This window comes from Nannobrachium achirus, assembly GCF_963921795.1.
Source record: "Nannobrachium achirus genome assembly, chromosome: 1".
In the NCBI taxonomy this organism is placed as follows: Eukaryota; Metazoa; Chordata; class Actinopteri; order Myctophiformes; family Myctophidae; genus Nannobrachium; species Nannobrachium achirus.
Genome location: NC_137810.1, coordinates 11,667,540 through 11,691,966, shown reverse-complemented (window position 1 = coordinate 11,691,966; position 24,427 = coordinate 11,667,540). Strand labels below are relative to the sequence as shown.

The 24,427-nt window shown below is 41.9% G+C and overlaps 1 protein-coding gene across 1 annotated transcript in view; it reads right to left on the bottom strand.

The window, feature by feature from the left end:
- Positions 1-220: 220 nt before the first annotated feature.
- Positions 221-24,427, bottom strand: part of ttc39c (tetratricopeptide repeat domain 39C) — a 40,792-nt gene continuing 16,585 nt past the window's right edge. Inside the window, exons 5-15 of the mRNA XM_080720420.1 lie at positions 21,275-21,387; positions 20,284-20,537; positions 17,211-17,379; positions 16,805-16,898; positions 11,680-11,787; positions 11,475-11,584; positions 7,814-7,937; positions 6,724-6,821; positions 6,529-6,633; positions 5,239-5,277; positions 221-1,865 (exon numbers count right to left, since the gene is read on the bottom strand). Of these exons, the coding sequence (XP_080576546.1) occupies positions 1,776-1,865; positions 5,239-5,277; positions 6,529-6,633; positions 6,724-6,821; positions 7,814-7,937; positions 11,475-11,584; positions 11,680-11,787; positions 16,805-16,898; positions 17,211-17,379; positions 20,284-20,537; positions 21,275-21,387 (1,304 nt within the window). The 3' untranslated portion in view covers positions 221-1,775. The remainder of the gene's footprint in view (positions 1,866-5,238; positions 5,278-6,528; positions 6,634-6,723; positions 6,822-7,813; positions 7,938-11,474; positions 11,585-11,679; positions 11,788-16,804; positions 16,899-17,210; positions 17,380-20,283; positions 20,538-21,274; positions 21,388-24,427) is intronic.

The window sequence follows — 24,427 nt, the reverse complement described above, 5'->3', positions numbered from 1 at the left end:
AACCCTATAATTTGTAAAAGGTACTTATAATAATAGACTACGTACTTGATACAGTCTTTTTTTCACTCTATCAAATAATAGCCGATCTACAAACTCACAACGTGTCGCAACGCGACATGAGCTTGTAGATCGGCTATTTTTTGGCAAATGTTCCACCCCAGGATAATGGATTTTGAATATTGCGATAATATCGTAAATCGCGATTTACTTTGTCACAATAATCGTGCTTTGAAATGTTCATATCGTCCCATCCTTAGTTACTAGTATTATGTATTGGTAATGCTGACATTAAGCAGCACCCTTTCATAGTAATAGTTACAGCACATCATCCATGTTGATACCAAATGTACACAGTAAAATCCAGCGTGTTAACTGTACTCTCTAAGTGTAAATATTTACCCTCGCTGATCTAGTTTTACACTTTCCAAGCTAAGTTTGGAGTGTTAATTTAACTCAATGTTAATCTGGGGATAGGTACATTTCATAAAGTATTGTCTAAAGCCCCTATCATAGTAGGCACCGCGGTGATAAGGTATCCACCGCGGTGTAGTCTTTTTGGATCATAAAACTACAACGTTACGTCATTCCTCGCGGTGAAGAGCTTTCCACCGCGAGTCCCGACACATCTCTCTGTTTTTACTTTCAGACAGATAGGCTCTTCACCCCGTTCACTGATTGGTCGATCTAGACCAGTCAGTCACGGTGAATAGGACTTCACCATGACTGACTATGATGGCCTCCACTTGTTTTCTCACTTTAGGTGGATAGCTTTACACCTAAAATTTGCAGTGAATATCTCTTCACCCTGGACTCTGATAGGGGCTTTAGTCACACCATGCGCAGTGCACGGATCAATGCCCATTCATTTTCAAATGAACAAAAACTACGTGACCATGTTGAAGTCTGTTGAAGGGCACAGGTACTTTATACAAGACACTACATGAAAGCGAGTAATACTACATAGCAATGTATTCATGTCTGTGGTGTGTTAAAATATACCACGAGCATAATCAACTTTATGCACTGCTATTTGCCCAAACCAATGGAATCTAATCAATTGTGCTATAATTACATGGTCATTTATTAAGAGCAAAGTTTTGATATGCTCCACAGGCATAAAATATGAGTGGCCGGTGTCTAATAACAGAGCCTCCTCATGCCGTGGGTTAATTCAATGGACTGAAACAAAACAAAGACTTGGGAATTGCAAGTAAGATAGTATTTCTAAGAGACTGCCATTAAACTGGTCAGACAGTAGGATACTGTAACATACCGTAAGGAATATCGAGTAGTAGTCAGGTATTAAAATTTAAAAATATTTCCCTAGTGCGTAGGGAAAGTGCACTTCAATGATTCCAATGTGGATTGTTAAAAACACGTATTGTTTATGACCCTGGTGAATTACTGGCAATTAATTATATTTCATTATTATTGGGTTAATAGGATTACAGTTCAGCTTGTTCATTCTTTTAGTTTTCTATGTGGAAAAACACAACCACCAGTTGTCCACAATTCAATATACAGTAGAGGAACCAATTTGAGAGTGAGATGATTTCAGTTCAAGGCTTATTTTCTTCTGTACTGAATGGTTTACAGAAGGGAAGCGGGGCTATGACTAAAATCCCCCCCAAAAATGCACACGTCAATGAGAAGAACTGTTAACCATTATGTGAAACTGTTAACTACAACATTTGGATGTGTAAAACACTTTAAAATGGAAAGCCCGTCCATTGAAAGCATAGCTTGGGTCATATGGCAGCTTCCTTTTCCTGGGGTCACTGTGGCACCACCTCCTTCAATGAGGCCAGGGCTGAGTGGATGCGCACGTGGAGCCTGTTCTCAAAGTCGTAGCCGGTGAAATCGTCCTAAGAGCCAAAGAATAAAATACTGTATTAATATAGACTCCAGTCAGAAGTATTTTTGAGAGATGTTTTTTTTAAGTGAATGTGAGAGCAGATTAGTGTGTCTGTGGTTTTATAAATATTGAACGAAATGAAAGTATTTACAAGGAAAGCATTATTACTTTAACCATTATTTTATGCTTTAACTACCAGTAAGACTCCCTAATCGGGAGATAAGCGACCGTAGGTGGCTTATCTCCACAAATAGGGCTAAAATTTGTTTTTCCAAAATCTTCCTGATCCATGTTGATGACATGAGTGTAGACATGCTGTGTAGTGATATTCGTGATTTTAGGGCAAAAACTGTAGGAGCAGTGTCCAAAAATGTGTTTTAAAAATCGGCCTGAAGGTGGCGCTAGAATAGGGCCATGTGAGAAATGAGGGGTGGGGTCTCCGCGTTGCCTTGGCGGACGAATAGGTACCGGCCCCGGCTCTCCCGGACGCTCCTAGCCCGAGTTACGGCATTTTATGTGCGCTGCAGTGGCAGGGGGTCCTCCACTGGGGGCGCCACCACTTTTGCATCCGTTCTGGAGCACCAGGAGTCGGTGGTCCCCGGGAATTCCCTGTGAGCAGCCCCGTTGGGGTGGTCATTTGGTCATTTTTGCACATTTGGTCATTTTTTACATCTGGGGGCTCCGGGGGTCCTTGGAGGTTGTAGTTTGGCAGGCAAGGAGTGTGTGTGTAAAATCTGGCATGGATCGGGTCAACGGGTGCGCAGATATAAGCAGGGAAAAAGTGTGACGTGTGAGCACATTTGGTCATTTTTTACATCTGGGGGTCCCCCAGGGACCTGGGGGTCCCTGGGGCTCCGGGGGTCCTTGGAGGTTGTAGTTTGGCAGTCAAGGAGTGTGTGTGCAAAATTTGGCATGGATGGGGGCAACGGTTGTGGAGATATGAGCAGGGCAAAAGTGTGACGGACTCACTCACTCACTCACAGACAGCCGGTGGAGGTTTTGGTAGTAAATGCGACCTACGGTCGCAATAAAAAAAAAAATCGCAGATATTCAAACTCACAGCACGGCACCGAGTGCCGCGCTGCAAGCTTGTAGATCTGCTATTTTTGAATAAATCATTTTTGACTTTGAATATTTTTGACCAGATTCTATAAGTGTCTTCTAAAGGTCCGTACACACCGGGGGCAAATTAGCGAATAGCGAATTAGCGTTTTTTTTTTACCTTATGAAGTCGATGGAAGCTTCTACACCAGGGGTGGGCAATTATTTTTTCCATGGGGCCACATGAACAACAGAAAATATTGTGGAGGGCCGGGCCAAAGGGCAGTGCTACCCGCAAGATGTGCTCCCCACAAACTAAACACACTTTACCTCGGACTTCAGTAAATAAATACTTAGCAGTCCATAATTTTTTTTGGAAAACCCGGCATTCGGCATCGACTTTTCTTTTTTTAGTCATTTTTGATGGATAAGGTAAGGCAGGTTGTCTTGACGTGTGACCAGTCCGACCACCTGCTTGTTATTGAGACAACATCCAATGATCACACACATGTGCTGATGTACGTTGTACGCATTGGGTCAATATGTACATGAATAAAAAACTTCAAAATAAAAGGAATGCAGCTTTAGTCCATGCATGAGGTAGAATTAGAAAATGTGTTTATTTTGTAATTTGCCATTAACCCTACAAGGGCCGGTCAGAGTGAACCAAAGGGCCGCATACGGCCCCCGGGCCGCACAATGCCCAGGTCTGTTCTACACCAAACGCGAATTTCGAAAAAGCGAAAAGGAGTCTGTTTTTTATTCGCCCTTGTGTCGAATTTAGCGAACATTCTCTGGTGAACTCCTCTCTCTCTCTGTATCAAAGCAAGCTCACTCTATCCTACTTAAAGAGAGAGAGAGAGAGAGCATGGTCGAGGGACCTTCCCTTTGCATTGAGGCCGAGGGGAACGGTGTTTCTTTCTCCTTTTCCGTGTCTCTCGTCTGTGTGGCTGCTTGGAAAAAGTACTCGAATGTCTTACTGGTAAAAGCATGGTTTATGTATGTTTTATTGGAGGCTAATTTATATCTGCAAAAAGACAAATGTTTTAAAATAAATCGCTGGGTATTAAATACAATAGGATCCAGGATGATGTGATGGGTAGTGTGCGTCGGTGAAGACCTATACACTTTTTTCATCTTTTTCTCATTTAATAGGATAACAACCACGGCCAGGTCATCATCACTTGAGGATGTAGTTTCCATTGTTTTATTTGTTTCCCCGTCTCCGTTCTCCTCTCTCTCCTTTCTTCTCCTTTCTCCTGTGGTGCCACAGGCAGATATCACCCCTTCGTTTTTAGGCGAATTATGCAAATATTATACCCATATTCGCTTTTTGGTGTGTATGGAAAAAGGCAAATCGCGAATACTTCGCCTTTTTGGTTCGCTTATTCGCGTATTCGCTAATTTGCTTTGCTAATTCGCCGGTGTGTACGGACCTTTAATCCTTCTTCTACATAAATCAGTGGTTCTCAAACTTTTTAATGTCGAGGACCCCCAAAATTACATGTAATTGGCCACGGACCCCCCATCTCAAAATACGTTTTTTCCGGGGACCCCCAGAAGCAGAGATTTGAGTTTCAAAAATAGCAGATCTACAAGCTCGCAGTGCTGTGAGCTTGTATATCTGTAAAAGTATATAATAATTCCAGGTCTAAATGGGTTAATATTCATAATATAAAAACTCTATGTTACTGTGTATGTGTTTTATCAATATTGAACCAATGGAAAGTATTAACATGAGCTTGTGATTAAATAATAACTACGTTGGATTCATTTCCTGTAAAGTATTGTTTTTGGACATGTTTCTACCCGACAGCAACACGTTATTGGAAATGACACCGCAGCTCCAGGGAAACCCCGCCCACGGAAGCTTTTGATTGGCTGAACCGGAGCTAGGGAGCGCTCCATTGTAGTCACTTGGACAGGGCGTTTATCGTGGGCTTGCCCAGGCCTTACGGCCTGGGCATAAATATAACGATTGCATTCACCACAGCTTCGTAACTCGCGCGGCCGGCCCTGGCCCGCTCTTCGCAGCCACTCGCGCCTGCGGCGCTCGGGGGCGAAGAGCAGGACCAAGGTCCGCTGGCCTTCGCGCCGCTTGCAATGTCGTGGACAATCGAGCGGCTCCGCCTGGAGCTGCGGCGTCATTTCAAATAAGGCGACAGCGACGATATATACAAGTCATTGCTGTCACGCAGAAACCCTGTGTATCTCCAGATTTCATATTTCTATTATTTTTGGTTCATAAATGAATGCCCCATTTTATACAGTACTTTGTCCTATGACAACGACAATTATGCTAAATTGTGTTATGTCTGTGTGAATGCCATTTTTAATGTTACCTTTGCTTGAAGAAGCAGTGATCTCCCCTTCCCCACAGTCTGGATTACAAGAGAAGCACTGAATTAGGTATCAGGTATGCATTGACATCATTACTATTCAAAGATAACATTTAAATCTTCACAGTATTGTAGGCCCAAGTCAATAATGAAAAAAATATCATGAAAAACTAAATGCATATCCAAACAGCTGTAAAATAAAAAGAAATACCCAGCAAGCTTGAAGAAATATACTCAAATCGAGGCTATCTCAGTCAGGAAGGCCTTTGCTGGAATACTCCAGTGTTAAGTTCTATCCTATTTGGCAAGCAGAACTTTCTCAAGTTGTACTATAACTCAGTAATCAGAAAGTACAGAAAAAGAATCAATGAATACATGAAGCTAGTTAGCATTTGTTTTTGTTTTTTAGGTTTTTTCAGAACTTTGATTATATTGTGTTTTTTCTAGATAGATATCCATTTGCATTTGTTATATTGTTGATGATGTACTGACATATTATCTTGTTTATTATTGTGATGCTATCTGCTTATTGTAAGTCGCTTTGGATTAAAAGCGTCTGCTAAATGCCTAAACTGTAAACTGTAAAGTACGAAATTACACACCGTCAGGGACGCGTGATTATGGATCCCACTGGGAAAGTTTGGATAACCACGCCCCGGACTCATTTTTGAAGCTTGTGATTGGCTGAACCGGACGTAGGGAGCGCTCCGTTGTAGTCACTTGGACCGCGCGAGGTGCACCAAAACCCAATTATGGCGTTTATCGTGCGCTTAATAGAACGATTGCATTCACCACGGCTTCGTAACTCGCGCGGCCCTGGCCAAGGTCCGCTGACCTTCGCGCCGCTTGCAATGTCGTGGACAATAACTGTGAAAACGAGTGCTCTATGCCGTTTCCATCCATCTTTCCCAGTGGGATCCATAATCAGGCGTCAGGGACGTGCAGAGAATGTTAAAGAGGCAGGAGCTGAAATTTCTAAAACGGCCTTTGGTGGAAATATTGAAAATAGCAGACCTCCAAGCTCACAGCGCGTCGCAGCGCGACTAGATACCACACTAAACTAAGCATAATCGAGTGAATAAAGAAGATGTGGTGTACGGCATGGATTTCTACACAAGATTCTGCATTCAAGTTCAGGAGAGTTTGGACGAGGCAATTCTCTTGAATGCTGCCTTCAGGTATGGCATGGAAGGGGGGGGGGGCATTTGCTAAAAACTGCATCCATGGTCTGGAGAGGGCACCTTTTACAGACAGATAAAAGGTCAGGGTCTCAAGTACTTGGAGGAGGCTTACCTCAGGTTTGGCGAGGAGCACACATCCCAGCTCATAAACAGAATATGGCTGTACGTAGGAGTTGATCTGTCGTCCGTACTCGTCTCTAGCCGCCAGCTGAAATGACTGGAAGAGCGAGCGGGAAAGTGAATGTCGATACATAGTTAATATTTCATAATTTTAAAAATATGTTTGTTCCAACGTGTGAACTCGTACCTGGACAGCATCTTTGATGTTTCCGTGACATTTGTGAATTGCGCCGAGGAGGAGATGTTTCAGACCCCTGCATGACGCCTCGTCTAAACTCTGTAACACTGGAACAGACAGTCAGAGGACAATAACCACACTGTTCAGAGCAACACAACAGCAAATCACAGCTGCTCAGAGTTCAAAAACTGCTCCAATACTATGTCGAAGCGACCAAACAATAAAATACATTTTCAAATGAATATACATCATTTTTGGTCATACAGCATGTTCAAGTATAAATTTGCCTTTCCAATGCCCTGGTTCAGTACAGCAGTGGCTCTCGAGCATTCAGGACCCCTGAATTGATATATATTTGGCCGCAGAATCTGAAAATAATTGTGTTCTCTAACACATTTTTGGACACTGCTCCTACAGATTTTGCCCTAAAATCACGCAAATCGGTACACAGTATGTCTACACTCATGTCATCAACATGGATCTGTCCCATATACTGTAGCGCCACCTTCAGGCCGATTTTTTAAAACACATTTTTGGACACTGCTCCTACAGATTTTGCCCTAAAATCACGCAAATCGGTACACAGTATGTCTACACTCATCTCATCAATATGGATCTGTCCCATATAGCGCCACCATAAGGCCAATTTCTTCAAACACATTTTTGGACACTACTCCTACAAATTTTGCCCTAAAATCACGCTGCGACCTGACGGTCGCTTATCTCCCTATTAGGGAGTCTTACTGGTTCTAAATCGTCTATTTTTGAATAGCTGTAGTATAAAATAAATATAAAAAGTTGTTAAACTGAGTGTAATGGTATATATCAAGCAAAAGGCATAGGATATGCACATCCCCACAACTTTTTATATGGTGCTGCAAATCAGTGAATAAAAAAGGCAATGTACGCCCACGATATAACGCTCTCCCGTCATTTATTTTATTATTTCTCGACCAAACAACGTTTTGCCCAGGCCAGCAGGGCTTTTTCAAGTTGTTGAAAAAGCATTTTTTTTGTATTCAATGATATATTTATTAACTAATTTTGCAGGAGACTTGGAGAACCACCTCAGTGCTGTATCTTTTACGATGACACTTACCCTGGTTCATCATCTGCAGTTTAGAGGAGGAGCAGTTCTGCAGAGCCTTCCACAGGTAGAGCACCTCGATGACACCCAGGATGCACAGCTCTCTGGACAGGACCGCCTTCCTCAGCCTCTCAGCCTGGTGCAAGTCAGCGAAAGAAACGCCTTTCATTTGTTTGTTTTTTTGTAACTATCACTTGTGGTGACACATCTCAACATAATGCCTAATTCATTGTTCGTCTCACATGTTGTGAGCTTGTATATCGTCTATTTTTGGCATGGGACACCATCGTACAATGAAGTATACCGGTAAAACGGGCTTAAAGGGCTTCATGGTCCGCTCCTCAGGCTTTGGACATAGAGGCATCATTGTCACGGTGATAGCCTGATAGGACTTCACCGTGACTAAGATGGCCTCCACTTGTTAATCTAATTTTTAGGTGATAACTTATCACCTAAAAGTTGAGGTGATAACTTATCACCTAAAAGTTGAGGTGATCACTCTTCACCTCGGACTATGATAAAGCCTTTATCATAGTCCAAGGTGAAGAGCTATCATCTCAACTTTTAGGTGATAAGCTATCACCTAAAAATGTGATGGCCATCAGAGTCACGGACTCACGGTGAAGTCCTATCACCGCAACTCTGTGCCTCTAAAAACCATGAGGCACACCGATTGGTCTAGATCGACCAATCAGTGAACGGGGTGATGTCTGAAGGTAAAAACAGAGGAGAGATGTCTAGGTCCGCGGTGATGGCTCTTCACCGCAGCTAATGACGTAATGTTGTAGTTTTCGGACTTTAAAAGACTACACTGTGTCATTCGCCACGGTGAAGGGCTATCAACGTGAACCCCGACATCTCTCCTCTGTTTTTACCTTCAGACATCACCCCGTTAATTGATTGGTCTATCTTGACCAATCAGTGTGCGCCCTGGTTTCAAAAAGAAGAAGAAGAAAAAAGAAGCACTGTTTTCTCTGTTTGGAAGATGCTTGGCAATTTTGAAGGTGCTTGACAATACAAAAATATTTGAAACAGAGGCACAGAGGCGCGGTGATAGGACTTCACCGTGAGTCTGTGACTATGATGGCACTTCATAGCTCTTCACCGCGGACTATGATAAAGCCTTAAAGGGATATTCCACTTTCAAAAAAACTTTCGATATATAGATAGATATTTGATATTCATTTTCCCCATTTTGCCCCCTTCCAGGACCTTCCTATACAAACCCATTATAACTTCAAACTCCATTTTAACCATGATAGATTCAATTAAAACACCTGTCCTTTTTTCTGGTGACTCCTGACACCCTCCGAATACGTGAGCAGGCTGTGTTTTTTCGATAACATTTTTCATTGATTTCTATACATTTTTGGGGGAAATGAAAATTATTAAATACAATAAAAGATTATACAAAATAAATGAAAAAGGTTATCGAAAAAACACGGCCTGCTCACGTATTCAGAGGGTGTCAGGAGTCACCAGAAAAAAAGGACAGTTGTTTTCATTGAATCTATCATGGTTAAAATGGAGCTTGAAGTTATAATGGGTTTGTAGAGGAAGGTCCTGGAAGGTGGCAAAATGGGGAAAATTAATATCAAATATCTAAATACTGAATGAAGAAATTCAAAAACTGTCCTGGGTGTTCCCAAAAGCCTGATTAGACAATAAAATTACCAAATGTTTTTTTGAAAGTGGAATATCCCTTTAAGAGGTTTCTTCTGTTATATTCTGTAAATGTCTGACATGTTTCTGCCGTTCAGTATTTTCTGTATTTGTATTCCTGATCTGTGTGGTTTGGGCTTTCTGTAACTGCTGTTTGTAGTATTGTTCTACCTTAGTTACTGTTTACCTGATTGTCAAACCTAGTTGTCAGTGTTTCCACCTGTGTGCTCTTAATCCCTCAGCCAATCCCTGTGTTGATTTGTCTTTGAGTTCACCTGTGTGTTTATCCCCTGTCTATTCAAGTCCTGTGTTTGTATTGTATCTTTGTTGGTCCGTAGACCTATAGTATGTCGCGTGAGTTTGCTTAATGCTTGTTGCCTATGAGTTTTGTTTTCAGTCCATTTGTTAAAACAAACCCTTTGAGTTGAACATTTTCAGTTCTCGCCTTGCTCGTCTGCTTTTGGGTTCTGCCCGTTACTCACCCTGACACAATCATTTTTATGTCTACTCAGACTTTTGTTTGCACGCACCAGACATTTTTTAAGTTGCTTGAATCAACATTTAGATTAGAGATGAAATGTATGGCTCTTTGAAGTGAGCCAGAGCCATGGATCTGGCTCACTTAAAAGAGCAGTTCAAAAGACTGGCTCATTTGGCTCATTTTATATTTACATATTTTTAAGAAGCATTTGTTGAAACATGAATCCACAAGGTGGCACCACATTCCTCTGCTGACAGTTGAGATCACAATTTTGTATTTACCCTTTTTATAAAACATGTGTGTGTAAATTAAGCTACCTTGACTTATGTTATTCATGCAACACCTAAAAAAAACAAGCAGGCAACAATGAACTCGCTCCTCCGCTTGTTCTCTCTCTCTCTCACTCACTCACTGTAGTCAGTGCTCATTGGATTAGCAAGGAGGAACTTTTGTGTTAACCCCCCCTGTGTTAACCCCCCCCCCCCCCCCCCCCAAATGAACGGCTCCCTACTCTGCGAACCGGATCCCATCGTTCACTTCAAAGAGCCGTTCAAAAGATTCGATTCGTTCGCGAACGTCGTATTATTCATCAAGCATGCCGCCCTCCTAAATAAGCCCGTTCAACTTCATATCGGTGGACTATGGACAGTTCATGAATAAACCTGCCTACCAACCTGCTGGCTGTAAAGAACCGTTCTAGACAATGCAGTTTAACATTTTTCATAATACGTTTGAATACGTTTGACTCTACACACCTGAGAGAAAGCACTGCAAAGCAGAATGCCCGCAACACTCCAAATTAAACAGAAGTCTCAAGCCCAACAATATCACGAGAACAAGAAAACAGCCAGCACTCAATGATTCTCTTTTTCACATAGATTTACCCAGGCAGAACGTTTCAACCCAATCAGTCTTCCTCAGCGCTATTAACCCATTCTGGGCAGGAACCGTTTTTACCCTTCAGGACGGGAACCCGGTTCTTGTAGCTATGTACTGTACAGTATAGCAGCATAATGTTTTTGTAATTTTTGAATAAATAGCACGGCGGAGACTGATGCAAAATTCCCATAATCCATCGGTAGATGACGTCATCAGTAATTGAAACTCACCATTCTCAGCATTGTAATGAATTTCACAAAAATGGATGTTATCTCGGAATCATCTCCAGATTGTGTTCTTCGTCAAAACGAGCCCTTTTCTACTGTCCATAACCACAGCACAGATGATCTTCTACTGTCCATAACCACAGCACAGATGATCGCGGTTATAATCTTTCTTTTCTGGGTGATGGCAGCCGGCCTCGACTGGGACCTACTGTTTACATAATGGCACCTCAAGAAGGTAAAAACACTGAGAAGCTACTGAATGAATGAATTATAAACCTGGCAGTGGATGTGTTATAGCTGAGGAAAGCCGATTAGGTTCAAATGTGAAAAGACATTCATTACTAAATACACCTGCCAATAAAGGTTTCTCATTTAGATCTCAAAGTAACACCCAACATGTAGATTAAAGCATGGCTCAGCTCACCCTCTTCATGGCAAACTGCTCAATCTGGTTGTTCTTCCTCTTGAACAGTTTCTGTACATCTTTGAAAACGCCGCTCGCGCCGTCCAGATCACCTGCGGCACCCTGGCACACTGAAACCAAAACATAATGTCAAATGACATATAATACAGCAGTAATCAAAACAAATAGTTAATTAACTGACAATGGACTGTCACATAGTTGTTACCTCCTGTAAGGTAGGCATAGTAGCACTGTGACCAGCGCGACTCATTCTTCAGCCTCTCAAATGCCCTGTAGCCATCTTCAAAGCTCATCTCTATCATACTACACCACCCTGAAACAAAGACCAGGACAAAATGAAGAAAAATGTACTTGTTTAATCACAGCATGCAGTCAGCCACTAAGGTTTATGCCCAATTCATACTGTACACTGTATTTTCTGTTTTGTCTGTGCCCTAGATCAGTGGTTCTCAACCTGTGGGTCGGTCCCCAAATTATTTTGGGGGGTCCCCAGAAGTTTAGCTAAATGTTAACATTGTTTTCTCAAGTAGGTCGGGAGTGGCTTATTGTCGGTATCAGCCGGTAACACGCGGGAGTCTGTCCCCGTTACAATGCGCTAGACCCCTGGGAGATGGACTGCTGAGGTGGAGCGCCACACCTACCATCAGCTCCCAGTACTTGCCGCACGACTTGCCAAGCCGTGCTACTCATACGCTGAGTTGACGGTGCCCGGAATCGAACCCATGACCTTGAGGTACAAAGGCGAGAGCTCTACCGACTGAGCTACCCTCACTCAACAGTAAACAGACCAACATACAGTATACGTGTATACAGGGTATCTGCACATTTCTAGAGTGACAATTTAAGGACTTTAAAGACCTTTTTAGTACCTCTGGTCGAACATTGGTCAAAATTGTCAAATATTGGAGGGAGAAATTGTGAAAATAGCAGATCTACGTGCTCACAACGCCTCGCAACGTGAGGCTTTGTGAGCATGTAGATCGGCTAGTTTCACAATGGAATAGATGGGGTCAAACTAAATGTAATGCCAACTCCTACAATTCCAAGTGCTCGTCAGGGTGGGGGGGGGGGGGGGGGTCCCCAGTTCAAATATGATTATTTTAGGGGTCACGGCCTGAAAAGGTTGAGAACCACTGCCCCAGATTAGAAGGATGCTGGAAAGGCATATTTTATAGCCCTCTCAATAGTACTGGCGATTACCATTGAACTGCAAGGTCTTGTTTGCAACATTGGGACTGTTCTGCAGGTATACAGTTACCCGTAGCGGGACATCATTGCTGTTGCCTCTCTTTTAGCACGCAATGCGGTAATTTTGAGATGGAAGGAAGCTGATCCGCTCACATCCTCATACTGGATCATCAGAAATATGATTTTAAACACAAACCTCTAAAAAGATTCAAAGTTCTATTTGTGGCTCTGAGGCTAACACCAGATAACAGATAACATCAGAGTTCTTTTCCAATATCCTTCTTTAGTTTTAGTTTTTATTTTACGTAGCGGTACTTTCTCATTTGTCCTTGACGAAGTTTAACATTTGTTTCCTTTTTTTTGTGCCAAACACAGGGGCTGCCCCCCCCATTGTTGAAACACACATGCATGGCTGAATGATCTGTTCCCTGCACATGCACCGAGCAAGCCTGGCATGGCCAGGCTAATGTCACAGCGTAGATAATATTCTGGAATCTCTGTGTGGAACCTGCATTTCCAATGGGCGTTTGAAAAAAATAATGCGGGTGATAAACCCGCCACATATTTGCATACTGGTCCCTGATTGGTGTCCACAACTTCGGGGGCAGCGAAATCCAATCACAACCAAGCGGGCCAGACTAATAGAGCATCGCAGTTGAAGCCCCACCCCGTCTTCACTCTGGGGTCGGAAGCGTTTTCCTCATTCAATTCTTCCATAGACATTTCATAAAGTATTTATTTAAACGTTTTTAAGCCTCGGACAAAGCCACCTCGGCTGGTGAGGAATCATGACAATATTAAAAAAAAAATTAATGCAACGATTAATTAGAAAGCTGAAAAAAGGGCAGGGTACAAGACTGTGTACATCATTATTTTAAAAATTGCGGAAACTACACTCCCAGAATGCATTGCGAATGACACTTGTTTCCTGAAATATATCCCTTAAAGCTATACTGTGTAAGATGCTCAACTAGTGGTCAGTAGCCCTATAGCAAACCGCGGTCGCGTTCGCGTCTTTCGCCCGTTTTTCGTACCTTCACACCCCCGCGTCTGCCTCCACAACGCCGAGAGCTATCTTTAGAGGGGTCCCTGGTTCCTGTGCGTTCAGGCATTCCGGAGAAACGGACTACTTCACCCTGCCTGGTAGGCGAGATTACCTTTTGAGTAAAGAGACACACGGGCGACTACAAATATGGCGACCCCACTTCAAGATGCGCTGTGATTGGCCGGTAGTGTACCATGTGTGCATGATCAGCGATGTGATTGGGCAACGTATACACAACGTATACAGATGATGCAGATTACGTCATTTTGGCGCGAAATCCGGTCCACGGCCAGGATCATAGAAAACATATAAAGAGAAGGCTTCAGAAGCTGAAAATAACGGAGTGGGTGTTCTAAAACTTTAGTGATTTAACAGTTAGGACAATTTTAAGATTTGTTTTATAAAAAAAGTTACATGGTACAACTTTAAATCACGCTCAGTTTGGTTATCCAGGCCAGCATATGGCCTGACATGTGATTTTCATCTCTGTTGACGCTCTTATCGTCATCTTTAACATAGTGCATCATATTTGTAAAAGAAAGACACTCGCTCACGGATTTCTGCTGAAGTGCAACAATCCGCCGGGAAGACAGGGGGCAGTAAGCTACTTCCGTGGTAACCGCAAGATACATGAAAGAAGAAGAAGCTAGACCAATCACAGACGTCGATTTCACCGGATGTACATTTTTAGCAGTATGCTTAATGCAGTTCTTCTCCGTGCGATCTTGATTAAAACGTGTTTTTACTAAAACTAGAGTGATTGCATACTCGGGGGTTCTACAGGAGCATATAGAACCATTTTACAACCACCAGCCTAGTGGTAAGTATACATTGAATTGCTACGACTTTGTGGCTGATAATGAAAAACGCTATGGTGAAAATGAATGGGCTGTTTACTTCCGACACCTCACTGCGATGCTCTATATGCAGAGGGAAAAATATATATATGTTTTGCACTGATGTTTTCCAGGCTAGCTCCGTATACCAAAGATGTGTAGTCTATACATCAGTTACAGTTAGTCTATACTTAGACCAGTGCTATTCAACCTGCACCCATCATGGTCATACAAATCAAAATATATTATTAGTGTGGTTGCCCAACAGGGCAACACATTATAGTCCTGTTGAAACTTTATTTATTACTAGGGTAACCTTTCCACTGCCATTGGAAATTGACAGACAGACAGACTTCTGTCCGGGATATGGAATCAATGGAAGTGGAATCAATAAGGAATCAATGGGAGTGGGAATCAATAGGGAATCAATTGGTCGAGCTTCACATGACAGTTAGCTTACTGTAGAATATAGTCACGTCAGCAACCACACTTGTTATTTCAAATTTCCAAATTCATCTTTCTACTTTATATTTCAGTGTGGACAAATCATTTTTGATGTAATTTTCTGCCCTTTTTACTATTTAGTTTGTTCCAAAAGAAGAGACTTCATAATTTCATCATTAATCGTTCCATGACAATCTTTTTATTCAATGAGGTTTGGCTTTATAGATGGAAATGTGTCTGTTTTCTGTGTTACCTTACTTTTTTAGACTCGTGTGTCCCTTGGACTTTTTGTATTTTGAGTGTCCCCTGAGCCATCTTAACACATCGGACGCCCACGTGGTTTTGATGTCTTAATTTGCTGGTGCCCATGGCAACGCGTCATTTTACCTACCGGCGAGAGTACTGGCGAGAAAAGTAATCCGAGTAAATGTAATCCGAGTATGTCCTGTTTATTTCGCGAAAATCTTTTCTTTCAGTCAGGACCGTTTTTTATCATTTCTAAGCCACAGTGTTTGTGTTACGGCATGTAGAAGAGGCTGCCGTTTTGAGAAAAAAGTGAAAAAAGGAAGAGAATCCGGAGAAAACAGCATTTTTGTGCAGCCGCTAAACAGGAAGTCGACGAGACACACAGCACGTCCGGGTGACGTAATTGCGCGCTGCATGTTGGGAAATGGAGTTTGTTTCATCACCGCGGTAGCCAAGTGCAGTAGCTACAGTACAGTATAGTTTACTGTACAACGCGTCAAACGTGTCGTGGGCCTCCAGCGACATCAAAGAAATTGACTTGTAGACACCACGTGGGCATCTGATGTGTTAAGTTGAGTAGCCCTGCTATAGACTAATAGACTGCTGGTTGGCCTAACAACAAACTAGCCAATCGCAGCGCAATCATCCCTCCAGACTATTGTGACGTGTCCAGAAAGACCCTATTTCCCCTATACAGTAAAACAAACGCCATGCTGTGGCTCGATCTCCATACATTTCACATCAACAATGACTAGTTTGTTAACAACATTCTCCATGGAGAAAACAGTTGCTACTGTTAGTGGTTGTCCCCCAATGACATTCAACTGTCACCACGTCCTGTAAGAAGTTGTTTCTAATTCAAATCAATCTAGCATTTCATAAGAACACTTATACACAGCAGTGGCATGTAACTGGGTCAGGCTTAACTAGCCTTTCCTAGGCTTGTTATAATTGCTGTGGGTGTGGAATCTGTGGATGTGTGCACGTTTGTATTTAAAGTTTGGATGCTAGCTTTAAGTTGGGAGCCTTAAGGTGGTTGCACACTGCTGCGTTTTTCGTTGCGAAATGCGTTTTTCAGGGCAAGGAGAGAGAGAGAGATAGAGAGAGCAAGGGACCGAGTGGTGCGCGAAACGGGCGGCAGTGTGCAAACGTGACAGACATAACGTGAGGTTGATTTTTTTATTTGCGTGCTCCGAAATTCAGTCCGATATTCGGCCCGAAAAACGCAGCAGTGTGCAACCAGCTTAAGGCCAGTGGTTCTCAAAATGGATTCCAGGGACTCTGTAGGGTTCCTTTAAGGACGCCTAAATTGACCCATACAAGACTGTAACTCAGCGTAGAAATGGGTGGAACCAAATGAACCCGTTCGGGTTCATTTGGTTCCATTTGTACGCTGTCAGAGTTCAGGGGAGACCTTGACATTTGAAAGTTTGAGAAACACTGCCTTAGACAAATGTAGACACTGTTTAAACAGCCTTGACATATTTGTGAACTATTTGATCTGACCATTGCAATGACTTTCCAGTCAAAAAGAACACAATAAAAAGAACATTGAAAGGGAAAGAATGTACCTATCTCATACAGACACACATGCTGAATCTCTCTTTGGTCGGACGCAAGTTCTAATGCATCGTGGAAGGAAGCCAGAGCACTGTTAATATGGCACTGAGGACAAAGAAGACAGAGGACAGACACAAAAACAATGTCAAGATACAGTATGTAATCAGTCCTCTACCTCCATGCACACTTAGCCAAGGCAAAAGACCAAACAAAAAAAGACCATCATGGCTGATAAAGCCACGAAAGGCCAAACTTCAATATAAAATTGTTATCTTTATCTTAAAGTATGTCATCTCTGAAACTCAATGCAGGGATGTGATATAGCTTGAGACAAGCCTTGTTTGATCTTATCATTTGGATGATTAACATGTATTATATGTACATATCATACAACCTCGTGTGTATACCGGTACGTACCTCTAGCCTTTGAACCCGTCCTCTGAAGAACATGAAGAGGGATGAGTTGGGGTACACCACTGACTTTCTCTGCAGAATGGCTTTGGCCTCCAACAGGCCTGCGTGAGTGTCATCCCCGTCCAGAGCAAAGAATGGCAGCACTACGGTGTGGTACCACAGGAGAGCCAACCTGAGGAAACACACAGAGGAAACGATGCTTATTATAAGCCTGATATAATAAGAGTTAATTTCATTAAAGGACCACTTCACCTCTGGGACAACCAGATCTTATTTTATTGTTGTTTGGGACACGATCAACAACCTGAGTTATTTTTTTGTGTTCAATCTGTGTTTTTAGATATTCTAGTATTTCATTTCATTTCAGCATGCTACAACTGGTCATATGATGCAAAATGCATCATATGCCTACAAAAACAAATATGTTGATACATACTGTACATGTACTGTAAGCCCCTCCCATACACTAAAATGTGTACCCGGCCTGAATGGGAGGAAGCTCTATTTCAAAAAGGGAAAAATAGCCCATCCATATGTGACGCGTTGTGACCTTGTGGATCGGCAATTTTTGCTACTTTTTAGAAGTTATTTCATTGATTTCGTCTAAAATAGGGACTCCATGTTGAAAGTTGTTAAACACTGTGACAGCCTCTAAAGCATGTTAGCTCTCACTTAAACTGTGAATTCAAGTACAGTATTCATCATCATACTACATATTGCCTAATATTTTGCTTAATAGATAGACAATTGTTTAATTTTTTTGTGCAAGGTCCCAAGGAATCCCACAAATCTTTACTGAGCTGCTATTTTTGGACATGTTTGAAAAATGTTGAAAGTCTGAGAAGAGAACTACTGATTTAGAAGGAATGTATAGAATGGGCCTCAGGTCTTTAACCTGAGTTGATTCAACTTCCACATTTTCCCCATCAATGTCGACCTTCCTGCATTGGAAAATGACCGTGGATGAAATTAAACCGAGTTACGTTTGTAAACTGCCACAATTTAAACACTTTATTATTCGTTGTTAATGTGAGCCGGTCCGGTGATCTGACTCCTACGCTCACTTTGTTAGTTGCAGAGGACTGGAGCGGCATAACGCAAAGGTCCCCTAATGTCAAAGTGATGAGAGGAAATATCCTTATGGACCCCGAGAGAGAGAGAGGGGGAGGGAGAGAGAGAGAGAGACCATGATGAGAGGAAAGGGAGAGAGAGAGAGAGAGAGAGAGAGAGAGAGAGAGAGAGAGAGAGAGAGAGACCATGATGAGAGGAGAGGGAGGGAGGGAGGGAGGGAGAGAGTTTTAGTCTGATTCATGAGCTCCGACACCTAATCATTTACAAATTAAGCACTGGGGTCTACTGTATGTACAGTACATATTTATTTCATTGTCATTTGGAAGTAGACTTTCAGGGCCTTTTTTCCTGGAGTACATTTCATATCACTGTCTGCTATCAGTAATTCTAACACTGTGAATGAACAATTCAGGCGAGCTATATTTGAGAGGACATCCCCAATACCACCTGTCAGTCTAGTGCGCATATTGACAGCCTGTAGTGGTTTTGGCCACTGTGCTATATAGTCTGTGCCATTAACTATTAACTATGTTTACAATTCCAAAAATCCGGCATCCTGAAAATGTCCTATTTCGTCAAGGACAGTGTATTCAAGAAGAGTACGAAGGAGCACAATCCATCAAGAAGTAGAACATACGGTAGGTAAACACTGGCATGGCCTATAAAACATGCTGAGAGCCGAGGGATTAAACATCCGAAGACAGATGCTCAGTTTGCCTTCAGTCTTCTGGACAGGTAAAACCCGATTTATACTTAGTTGCACGACAGTGTCAAGCACCTGCAGTAGATTAGAGTTTATCATGATTGATTATTTGTGACGTTATAGAGTAGATCATGTATTCATTGATTATATTAATATCTAGGTGACGTCTGTATGATGATACTAATACTTGATAGTTAGGAGTCGAGAGGCCTTCAGTAGGCCTCAGTAACTATTGTTTTGCTAAAGCCTATCTTGTTATGGTACAGCTCGTTCCAGAGGCCTTGAAGCCACAGTATAACTCTAGTGTTTGACCATTCTTCTGGGCAGAACTCTTTTACCACTGCCCAGAGTGTTAATTGTACTTCTGTCCATGATATCATGTTATATATAAACTTGACCACACCACCACCTAATATACATTGTCTTGTCTCCTCATTTCTCATGATTATTGATTGATCTGAATTCCACCACACACCCAAAATAGCAAATCTACAAGCTCACCATGCGTCACAGGCTTAAACATGCAGTGTTCTTTTGCTACCAGTATATCTTGCACCTGAAATAAACAAAGATGCTTTGCTAAAAGCAGCATCTGTGAGAGCTACTTCAGATGTTGCAAGTTCCTCCTCTTGCTGATATTTCTACTGTATAGCTATATTCCCATGTAACATTATTACCGTACATCTATCCCATTTAGGCCTAAAATTTAATGTTTTAACCAGTGAAAAATAGCAGATATACAAGCTCACAGCGCGGCACTCGTGCCGCGCTGCGAGCTTGTAGATCTGCTATTTTTGAAAAATCAAGAAAATGTGTGCAAATCTTTGAATATATGTATTTTCAAAGCAAACGTTTGTAACTCAAATTTTGCTTCTGGGTGGTCCCCGGAACTAAATATTTTGAGATGGGGGTCCATGGCCAAATAAATATCATTTTGGGGGTCCTTCACATGAAAAGGCTTGAGAACCACTGACATAGTAGTCTCTCAAGAATAGACTAACTGAGCTCCATTTGAGTTAAAAGGCCCTTTTCTTTGACGATGGCTAGCCAGATTGCTGACATAGAAACATAGGTTTTTCAAAAAAACCTTAAGAAGGATTCAAAAGACACTTATAGAATCGGGTCAAAATTCTAATTTTCTTGATTTTTCAAAAATTGCAGATCTACAAGCTCGCACGAGTGCCGCGCTGTATCTATCACTCCCCTAGTTACACAGATCCCAGTCAAACGTATCACTCTCCTGTCTTCTCTCTAATTTCCTCATGCTTCCTCTTGCTTCTAGTGTTCTATCGGTCTACTCACGTGGCCAAGGGTGCCTTCATGTCCTTGCTCTCGCTGGCGTACATGAGAGAGGACAGGCCCTGGTGACGGTCCCCGGGGAAGCCCAGCAGATTGATGATCTTGAGCAGGTGCGGGGGCACCATGGAGATGCACAGGTGGAAGAGGCCATAGCCGAAGCTGACGGAGCCTTTGAGTCGGTCCAGGGCCTCCAGCGTCACGCCGTTCTCCACCGGGCCGTTGTAGTTGGCGTTGTCCGGCGAGACGGCCTCCTGGTCCTAGGGGTGGGCGATATGGTGATAATTATGGTTGAGACGATACAATGTCTCCACGATACAATGTCTCCACGGTACAATGTCTCCACGGTACAATGTCTCCACGATATTCCTTTTCAGAGGTATCGTATATATCGTGATACAATTGAGCGAGCCTTGTAAAAAAATCCAGTTTAATCGTTAATACAGAGATTCATTGCAGAATTCAATTTAAACCTGCATTTTCTAAATAGTTCTCAAACTTTAAAATGTCAAGGTCTCCACTTAACTCTAACAGTAAACAAATGAAACCAAATGGATTTGGTTTCATTTGTATACTGTTAGAGTTACATACTTGCGGGGCGCCTGGTGGCCTAGTGGACCAGGCGCATACCATATAGGCATTGCCATTTCGGCATCAATGCCTGTCGGCGTCGCCGGTTCGATTCCCGATCCGGGCGACCTTTGCCGTGTGTCACTCCCTGTCTCTCCCCCATTTCCTGTCAGTCTACTGTCCTATCCAATAAAGGCAAAAAGCCCCAAAAACAAATCTTAAAAGAAAAAGAAAAAAAAGAGTTACATACTTGTAAAGTTCAATTTAGACCTCCCAAAAAGGAACCCAGAGAGTCTAGTTTTTGTCAAGTAACTTGAAAAATAACTATAAAAACCAACGTGAAGAAAGAATCGTGATAAAGTTGTGTATCGTGATACAGCTTGGGAAAATATGGTATATTGTATTTTTCCATATCGCCCACCCCTACCTGATCCACGGAGGATCTCCTCTGACAGGCCTCCTGCAACTGGCTGATGTCACTGTGGCACTTGTTGTACATCTTCCAGGCCTTACGGAGGATCCAGCCTCCTTTAATGTATGCTGTCGATGGAAAAAGCCACTGTTAGTGGGACCGAGATAGAGGGTATCATACTGTATGCCACTCAGTGACAAAACTGAGTGGTAACTGAGTGGCAAAACATAAAGCAGCATGAAGCACTGGAGTTTGGAAGCGCTCCTCCTCACTCCTTATGACAGGGGTCTTCAATGTTTTCAGGCCAAGGACCCCTTAGTTGAGAGAGATGACGCAAGGACCCCCCTCAACCTTTTCATAGATTCAAGATTGTTTGACAGCACAATCATTGTGTATTTTGGATTCATGTCAATTTGTGTTTTCAGATATTTAACCACTCGAATCGTCGTACTTAATAAAGTCTGCTCTTTTTCCCCTCTACACCAAACCTCTTTGCCGAAAATAGCCGATCTACAAGCTCACAACGCAGCATACCCTATATTTAAAACAAACAGCAAAGCCCTGCAGAGGGTGGCACGGTTGGCCCAGAGCATCAGTGGATGTGAGCTTCTCTCCATATAGTCAAGGGGCCAAAACTGAAAAGTGCTTCAGAAATGAGTTTTGCGGCTATGTTTGGGTAGAAGCTGACAACCTTTTTTTTGTGTTAGAAGGTACCCATAGAAGATGTTTTAAGGTGGTTGGCATTTTGAATTCATTTTCTGGTAACTTTTATAAGCCCTTCAATATTTGAATGCCCAATTCATGCTATAGTCAAATAATCCGATTAAACATCATATGCATTTGATTAATTGTTTACCTTTAAATGTATTTCTTTCCATGTTATATTGAAGGACATAGATAAAAGAACAATATGGAAAGTTATTTTGAATGGTATTGCAATAGATTTGTAAATATTATGGTAAAAGGCAACTTCTTTAAAGGCGTTTTTGTCCATTTTGAGTATACAAGAAATTACACAATTCAAAACACACATCACACCAAAATGGATAAATAGCAGGTCAAAGAATAACAGCAAGACTAAGAATAAGAACATTTATAACATTGAAAATGTGTCATGCTAAATAGACAATATGACAATGCAATTGAATATAACATGACAAGTTGTCATTGACATCACTCAATGCTTATGGCAAACTGTACCGTCCTGGGTATTATCTAATAATGGAAATATGTGTAATCAGTAAACAAGAAGCACTCTGGTATGGTCAAATAATTTGAAAATAATAATAATAATACAATCATGTAATAACAGTAAAATGCTTGTAATAACATACGATTTTGGTGAACTTTTGAGGCACTACTCAAGGTCTATTTCTTAATTTGTCAAATTAGTTTTTGTACCAAGCTGCACGGGCACATCCATATGCTCCACTACAGTAAATCCCTCTTTTACGACAAACACGATGCACTGACTGTACTGGTTTCCACTTGCCTTGCATCCACAAACTGTAAGTTCCAAGCATCTGGCCTAAAGAGGTTTTTAAGTTTAAAGCTGGGGGACCAACCTGCCTTCTACCATGTGCCAGACACAATTGATTGTTGAGGGTAGCTTTGGATACCCTCGTTGATAGTGGGTCCTCGTGATGTTCAGAGTCAAGGCATCACTTGTTGGCAGCAATGTATCAATATTGGCTTTCAGTTTTCAAAACAGGCCACAGAAAACGGCATGAATTGATTTGCTGGTTGATTTTGAGTGTGCATACACACTGCCAATGAGATAGTAGCTGTACTTGGTAAAAGTTGAGGGCTGGAACAATTTCCAGGCTCTCTTTTTTCCTATAGTGAACTGGCAGTGAGAACATTAAATGCTAACAGACCTTGGCTTATAATATCTCACTTGACATTTTGATATCTTGAACTTTTTCATGTATCCACATTTCTTGTTTCAGTTGGTATGCAAACATTAACACCAGCACATCTGTGTCTCTGCAGAGAATGATGCACCTCTGATAGCGAGTAACAGTTATCACTCTTATGCCCATATATGAAGATCCCTGATGTCATCGATATATATCACTGGCCAGATGGCAAAGGCATGGCCCATATCTGTGTGGCTGGTTCAGATAGGGATCTCCATGTATGGGCATAAAATATATTGTATGTACGTATATGGATACATAGTATTATTAATAAAGGATATACTAAAATAAATTATTATGTTCATTCCCAGAAACAAAATCCCTTGTATGCCCATATATGGAGATTTCTGATGTCATCAATCCCAGGCCCTAACTAGCCAAGAGCCTGCTTTACTTTGATTTACACCCTATCTTCCCCGAGAACGTTAATATTAAGTCCATATATGGATATATATATTAATAAAGGATAAAATGTCCATAATACACTATGGGCATTCCCAGATGATGTCCTGTTAGGATACCCCCTCATGCCTTATGATCCCCAGTCATCAAACCCAGGCCCTAACTTGCCAAGGCCCTGCTTGGCTTTACTAATTAACATACATTTTATGCCCATATATGGAGATCCCTGTCCCAATGTCATCAATATTAAGGACATCTGGGAATGCCCATATTTGATAATGCCCATATATGGGCATGTTTTGACATAACATTGTTGACTATCGTGCAGGGGTCTCCAAATATGGGTAAATGGTCCTGGCCAGATCACTGGCCAGATGGTCACTGGCCAGATGGCCAAGAATTGGTGCGACCTCGCATGTCGCGCTGAGGCATCTTACTAGTATTAATCTTTACTCTTGCCAGCATCAACTAATATGAGCTTTGCTACCTGCATTTTCATTGCATTACCACATTAGTAGTACATTTACATAATGCAACTTACTCAACATTATTGCAGCAAATTTAAAATAACTTGTCATTACTGATTTGTGAGATTACAACCAAGCTAGAATACATGACAAGGGTTTAAACATTAATACTTAATAGGTTGTGTGCTTTTACGAAGAGGTGTTATCTTAGGTCAAGTCAATATCAGATTTGGCTCCTTGACAACCAGGTGTGACTGCACACACAGAATCAGCCATATCCTCCATCCCACCCCTCCAAAAAATATTCATCATCACTTTAGCCACCATCAACTAATATTAGCTTTGCTACCTACATTACCACATTAGCAGTACAATTACAG